Source organism: Manacus candei, unplaced genomic scaffold, assembly GCF_025592945.1.
Source record: "Manacus candei isolate 608988 ecotype Guabito, Panama unplaced genomic scaffold, ASM2559294v1 h1tg000014l, whole genome shotgun sequence".
NCBI classification, from domain to species: domain Eukaryota; kingdom Metazoa; phylum Chordata; class Aves; order Passeriformes; family Pipridae; genus Manacus; species Manacus candei.
Window position 1 is genome coordinate 47,337,120 of NW_026138062.1, and position 6,895 is coordinate 47,344,014.

The 6,895-nt window shown below is 46.3% G+C and overlaps 1 protein-coding gene across 2 annotated transcripts in view; it reads right to left on the reverse strand.

The window, feature by feature from the left end:
- The window catches only part of CCDC90B (coiled-coil domain containing 90B), an 11,036-nt gene extending 9,422 nt beyond the window's left edge, over positions 1 to 1,614 (reverse strand). For both annotated transcript variants that reach the window (XM_051779283.1, XM_051779282.1), the window contains exons 1-2: positions 1,472 to 1,614; positions 2 to 121 (exon numbers count right to left, since the gene is read on the reverse strand). In XM_051779283.1, coding sequence (XP_051635243.1) covers positions 2 to 121; positions 1,472 to 1,577 — 226 coding nt within the window. In that variant the 5' untranslated portion in view covers positions 1,578 to 1,614. The remainder of the gene's footprint in view (position 1; positions 122 to 1,471) is intronic.
- Positions 1,615 to 6,895: the final 5,281 nt, after the last annotated feature.

Genomic DNA, 6,895 nt, shown 5'->3' on the forward strand with positions numbered 1-6,895 from the left:
CCATGGCTTTCCAGATCCTGCACTAAAGCATGGGTATCAAAAGTTACCTTCCTCTGCTCCAGGGGAGTGATATCAACTCTTCTGACATCATATGACTTCCTAATGAACGTGGCAGCAAAACCTGGAAGTAACAAAACATGCCTAAAACTTAACTTGATTGGTTTATCATGCAATACACTAATTTTAACTTATTTCATCATGGAAAAGCTGCATGGATGTTGCAACAAAAGGCTGGGTTACAGCACACACCAGAAACCATCAGTCCCTTTTCCACAGGAAATCTATACCAACTAGGACTCGTATATCAATGATAAGTGTGTCTGTGTAACTGTGCAATGGACAAGCATCCTGAGACAACAGAAATGAACCCACCACAGCCAATTGTTTTACAATATTTGGGAAACATCCCTTAAATAATTTTCTTATTTTTAAAACATTCAGTAAGTTAATGCAATTAGGCATTCATTGCTATTTTATTTAAACTGCTGAGCCTTAATTTCAACAGATTTTTATTTTATCATGGAATGGCTTGGGTTGGAAGGGGCCTTAAAGACCATCTAATTCCAACCCCCTGCCATGGGCAGAGACACCTTCCACTAGACCAGGTCGCTCAGAGCCCCATCCAACCTGGCCTTGAACACTTCCAGGGATGGGGCATCCACAAGTTTCTCTGGGCAACCTGTGCCAGTGTCTCACCACCCTCACAGCAAAGAATTTCTTCCTAATATCCAATCTAAATCTCTCATTTTCAAAGAATTCCTCAATCGCTTTCTTTTTACATTTTCTTCTATCACTATCCTTTCCAGCGAGGATGTGAAGATAAAGCTACAGATTTTTTTATTTTTTAGAAATCTCTGCAGGTGTAACTTTCAGAATGGGTCTATTGGTTCATCAGGAAAGTAACTAGGCAACAAAGCTATATGATCCCTGCACCCAATATCTTACAAATGGATATTAAAGATCCTCTCTATTTATTATGTGAGTGCCTTCCCAGAAAATGTTTCACCACTTCTATTTCTATTTCAAGCATATCTTTCTCTGCACCTTATCTTTGTGGGGTTTGAATATTACAGATTGTATTCTAATAGATTCTTTGTTCTCTAAGCAGCCCTTTTACTTCTAAATCCATGCTTATTCGAACCTTACACACTGCTCGCTGCCTGCCTTGAACAAAACTTTGTTCTGAACCTTATCTACTGAAAAGCTTTATACCACTTAAACAACAGGGAAGTTACATTGTGCCACTACCAGATAAATCAAGTCATGCGCTACCTTACGTGCGCTCTAAAGAACTGGCTCTAACTAAACCAGCCACAGCACCCGAATTAATGTCTGTATTTAGAGTTAAGATGCACTGAATACTACAAATAATGAAAAACAATTCCAAGCATTCTTTTTCACAGAGCGCGGGGGCTGCCCCCGTACGTGGGGGCTGCCAGCGGGCCGAGCACGGCGCTGCGGCGCCTCTCACCTCTGCGAGGAGCTGGGGGCAGCCGTGCTGGGATCGGGATCGGGACGGGGACGTGGAGCAGGCCGGCCAAGGCGCGGATCGCGGCACCATTCCCGCCACCCCTCATGGCGCCCCCACCCACCGCTTCCGCCGCCACTTCCGGCCAGGCCGCGGGGCATGCTGGGCACTGTAGTCCACAGCCGCGCGGCAGCGCCCCCACGCGGGCGGGAGGAGCGGCCGCGCCGTGTCCGCCCTCAGGTGGCGTCACCGCGCGGGCGTGTTGGGTGCGCGGGGAGGTGACCTTAAAGATCATCTGGTTCCACCTCCTTTTGCCATGGGAAGGGACACCTTCCAATAGACCAAGTTGCTGAAAGCCCCATCCAACCTGGCCTTGAGCAATTCCAGGGATGGGGCATGCACAGCTTCTCTGGGCAACCTGTGTCAGTGCCTTACCACACTCACAATGAAGAATTTCTTCCTAATATCTCATCTAAACCTACCTTCTTTCAGTTTAGAACCATTGCCTTTTGTATTGTCACTATATGCTGGTATAAAATGTCCTTCTCCTTCCTTTTTATAGGCGACCTTAAGGTGCTGTAGGGCTGCAGTGAGGTTCCCCCTACCCCTTCTCCAGGTGGAATGCCCCCAACTCTCCCAGTTTGTCTCCATAGCAGAGATGCTCCAGTCCTCTCACCATCTTTGTGGCCTCCTCTTGACTTGCTCCAGCAGGTCCATGTGTTTCCTATGCCAAGGCCCCCAAAGCTGGATGCAGCACTCCAGGTGAGAGCAGCGTAGAGGGGCAGAATCCCCTCCCTTGACCTGCTGCCCATGCTGCTTTTGTTGCAGCCCAGTTGGCTGCCTGGGCTGAGTGCATGTTGCTGGGTCATGTCCAGCTTTTTATCCATGAGAACCCCCAAGTCCTTCACCATACGGCTGCTCTCGTTGAGTTCCTCTCCCAGTCTGTATTCGTACCTGGGATTGTTCCCAACCAGGTGCAGCACCTTGTACTTGGACTCGTTGAACTTCATGAAGATCTCGTGGGCCCATGAGTCAGCAGCTGCTGTGTTGCCAAGATACAGATACTAGAAAAAAACCCCAATGATAGCAACCAAAAGGTGTCACTAAGGGAGAAGAGCAGCAGATCTGCACCCTCTCTACAGGGACATATTGTTCAACACCAACAGTGGCACACGCAGGCTCAGGATGGCAATTGCTTCTTGAGCAGCCCACAGTCCTTTCCCTCCACAAAGGCTTCTCTGGCAGGACAGAGAGGTTGAGTGCCCCAGGGTGCTGATTTTCTACTTCAGACAGACAACAAAATGGCAAACTGGGTGTTTGGAAGCTGCAATTTCTGTCAGCCGGAACCAACCGCTGAGCTCGGTCCATTTTAGTAATACAGAGAGCTGATCTGGAGTTCAGAATGACTGCCCCAGCTTGCCGTAGGAGGGCAGCAGCCTACAGCCAGACGGGCGGAGGATAGGACTGTCTGTTTTGATCAGCTCACCCTTCCTCTCTGTTTTATTTATTGTCATTTGTACAAACACGGTGGAGGATAGCTATTGCTATGCCCTCAGCCGGCCATCCTGCAGCTTTAGCATGCACACAAGTCACACATGTCTATATTGTCAGTCCAGGTGTCTGGATGAGGGCTGCAGCAGGGATTATTTCATGTAGTCATACTCTGCAAAGATGCTGTATGGTAGAAGACCTCCTCTCAAGCAGGTGAAAACAGGGACAGCAAGTGGATGTAGATCCCTGTAGGAATAGATATACTTCTGGAAGAATATATAACGGAAAGTTAGAACTCATTTGCTAGGAAACCTTTCTTCTGAGGTAGTGGCTCCTTCTCAAAGGCAGTTTCAATGCTTTCCTCCCACCTCTGTATAGCAAGAGAAGTTTTCAGCCTTGCTCTCTGGTATGCAGAGAGATAACATATTTGCAGATGTGTACAAGGCCTTCTTGGGCCAGAGAGAGTGGGGAAGGAGAGAGAGAAGATACAAAAAGCCTTAGAGGAGGAGGGGTATTGCCTTTTGCCCCTGAAGGTCCGATGAGCTGCACTGTAAAAAAGTGGTCCTTGCATCTAAAATAAACCTTTTTTTTTAATCCTTCCACTGCCTTGGCATTCTTGGGAAGAATACCTGCGTATGTTTTACCTTACAATCTCCAATTTTTGACAGTGTTGAAACCCATGAGGTGGTTGGAAAGAGGGAAAATAATGAGACAATATGACTGATTTTTCAACCTTCTGTCCCTGTTTTTCATGCAGAACATATTATTGACTTTCTGGCATCCTTCATGGGAGGTCCCTGCTGACTTCAGGATACAGACCAAAATTTTAGTATTGTCGATGGTGATGGAGCTATCCAGTCATTGGAATATGGGGCTGGAAAGGGCTGTGTATCTTAGAGTCCACTCCTTCTGCAAACAATGAGCACACATACCTCCTGTTTTCTCCCTGTTTTCTTTGAGATCTTTCCCAGCCGAGGGCTGATTTTCCCACTGAATCACTAGCAAGTTCCTTTCTTGACTGTAAGTGAGCCAAAGATAATCAAAGCTAGGTATCCTCTGAACTACATTTAAAAATGTAATCTGCTGCTGGATTTTCAGGGATGTTGAGTACTGAATTCCCTTTCTGTCTGGTGTCTTGTTTCTGCATGTTTCTGAGGCTCCCACCCTAGAAGAGGCCAGGGCTATGGCAACCTCTATACTGGCCATGTTAGTGAGCACAGGACCCTGAATTCAGCCCGTGCAAACCTTTTCTGGGGTCTGTGACCTGTGTCAAACACAGTACAGACAGCTATAGCAAAGCAAGATACTATTTAATCTCTACAAACAGAACAGAGTATAGGAGAAGAAGAAGTTTAAAATGGTAGAAGTGTCCAGGTGGTTGTTTACATGCCTTAAGTTGTGCCCCTGTCAAAGCTGGGGCTAATGGACAGAGGCCTCATATAGTTTTATTTCCATGGATGTCAGGCAGAATCCAGCCCTTGTCAGCCCATTCTCTGCTGTCAGCATTTTATCAGTCCCTGGTGGTCAGATACTGGTCACACAGCTTTTGTTGAATTCTGGAGGCATCACATTCTCTGCTAAAACATAGTTCCAGTATTGTGTTTTCATAGACAGTGCCTCTGGCACTCTTTCTGGTCATTTCAGTAGCTTTGTAACAGTCCAACTACTAAATGTGCCAGCATGGAAAGGGTTAGTCAAGGAGACAGGGAGCTTTGGTAGCCGTGATTGGTGATGCTTGTGTCCATGAGTCCTTCAGGACTCCACTCCAGTCCTGAAACTGGAAAAAGGAAACATCATGCCACCACCAAGTCTTGCAGCACCACTGAGCCTTGGGTGAATGAGGCCAGATGGGAACTTTGAAGAAGATTGCCTTCATCCATTGTAAAATCTCTGCTGGGACCTGACCTGTGGAATTTGCCATGATACAAAGAGGCCACATCTCTTGAGTTCAGCACAAGTCCTTCATCCTTTTCCAGCTCATCCTCTGCCTGGTTGGGACCATCCATCTGCCGTCCCTGCCCCAATGTACACCTGCACACACCTGATCTCAGCCCTATTCTCCTACACCTCATGGAATAAGAGGGGAGTGTTGCATGGGAAGCAGAAGTGGCTCTGATCCTTCCCTCACCACATTGCTGAAACAAAGCCAAAATGCAAGATACGGCTTGGGAGGCAAAGGTGAGCAAGGCCCAACAGCCTGGAGTGGGACAGAAGACAGCTGATGTCTAGAAGAAAGTTGCTATTAATCATAGGATTGTTCTCTAATAATTTCAGCACTGGTTGGGATTGTATATATTTAGGAACATGAGACCTCCACAGTGTCTCTTCTCCTATTGCTACTCAGGGTAATGTGTCATGCTCTGACTCTTCTGTGTTACGAAGCTGGGCTATACCACTGCTGGCTGCTCAGTGGGCTGTTGTACTTCAGCACTATGCTAGCAAACATCTGTCAGGATTTCACTCTCATTTGCCAAAGGTACCTTGCAGGCAGTGGGTTGTTACCAGCAGGTCTCCATAGTTGCTTAAGGTCTTTATGGAAAACCCTGAGGAAAAGGGTTGGTGCATTCTACTCAGTTTTAAACAGACTGGAGTTTAGGAGCTTAACCGTGCTCCAGAAATATATTGAGACAAAGAGCGGGGAGCCGGCGAACAATTCCAGTGCAGATCAACAACAATAATAAAATAGATTCTATATTCCTTAGACAAAGGGATTCACTGAGCCATGCATTCTGGAAACCTTTCTTCCTTCTGAGGTACCCATCATAGTTTGCTTTCCAGCTAGATAAGTACATTTGGAGCAAATTAGATTACCTTTCAAATAAACATGCAAGGTGGGGCACAGGAGCCTGGGGTAGGATAGGTCAGTGCTCTGCATGATTAATTTGTTTACATCAGACCCAGATAAATCTTACAAAATTAAATTTAGATGGAATATGGGCTGTGGACACACTGACTTTGAAGCTGTGGTTGACATTATATTGATTTTCATCCTTGTCAGAGTCTTGAATAACATTGAGACCCCAGTGGGAAGGAAAAATAGAAGACTGAAATAAAATGTGTGATGTATTTGATTAAGACTTGTCTGAGTCAATGAGGTGGCTGCAGTCAATGGAACCATGCTGTCTTGTATTAGCAGAAGCTATTACTTGTTCTTTGTAATCCTGTAGTACTGAGAAGCCGAAATCCTCTATCAACATCTCATGCTTGTGAAATCTCAATCTGTAGATTCTGTGTGCAGATGAAGGAAATAAAATTCTAGCGTGGAAATTAGTTAGGGAAAGAAGGCTTCGGTGCTGAGTTGCCTGATGCTCCTCTTGTCCATCTTTCTGAATTACTCTGTCTGCCCTTCATTGAACTGCCATTTACCACCTGTGCCATAGCTCCTGTGGTCAGATTCGTCCCTTGATCTTGAGTCCGTCTATGTGTTGCAACTTTCCCTAGATGTCCTGATAGACTCACCAAGCTACAGATAACTCACCCTGACATTCCCAGTCTAGATCACTCCAGAAATCCAGATAAGTTCTGCTCCCTTGGAATCTGATGATGTTAGGGTGTATTGTGCATCAATGTCCACCAAAGCCTTCTACTTCTGTGGATTGCATGTGCCAGGCTGTCAAATTCAAACTGTCCAGTAAACCTGGTTGCCCATTTTCTCTACCTGGCCAGAGACAGAGACCCTCTATTCCTGGTTGGAGTATTCACTATCTGAGTCTTGTGGGCTCAGAGCAGAAGTTCCTCCACCAAGACCAAGAGAAGTGTTCTCAGCTCTTCTGCATTTTCTTCCACTGTCTTGGTGGCAACTGGAGTGTCAGCCTTCTTGGTTGTGTGGTTTGTAGCAATGGTCTTGCTTCCAGTTCGTGTATATGGGCTTCTAGATTTGAGCTGGGCACATTGTCCTGCTTCTTCATGTCCTGCTCCTGGTTGTGCAGTAGGAAC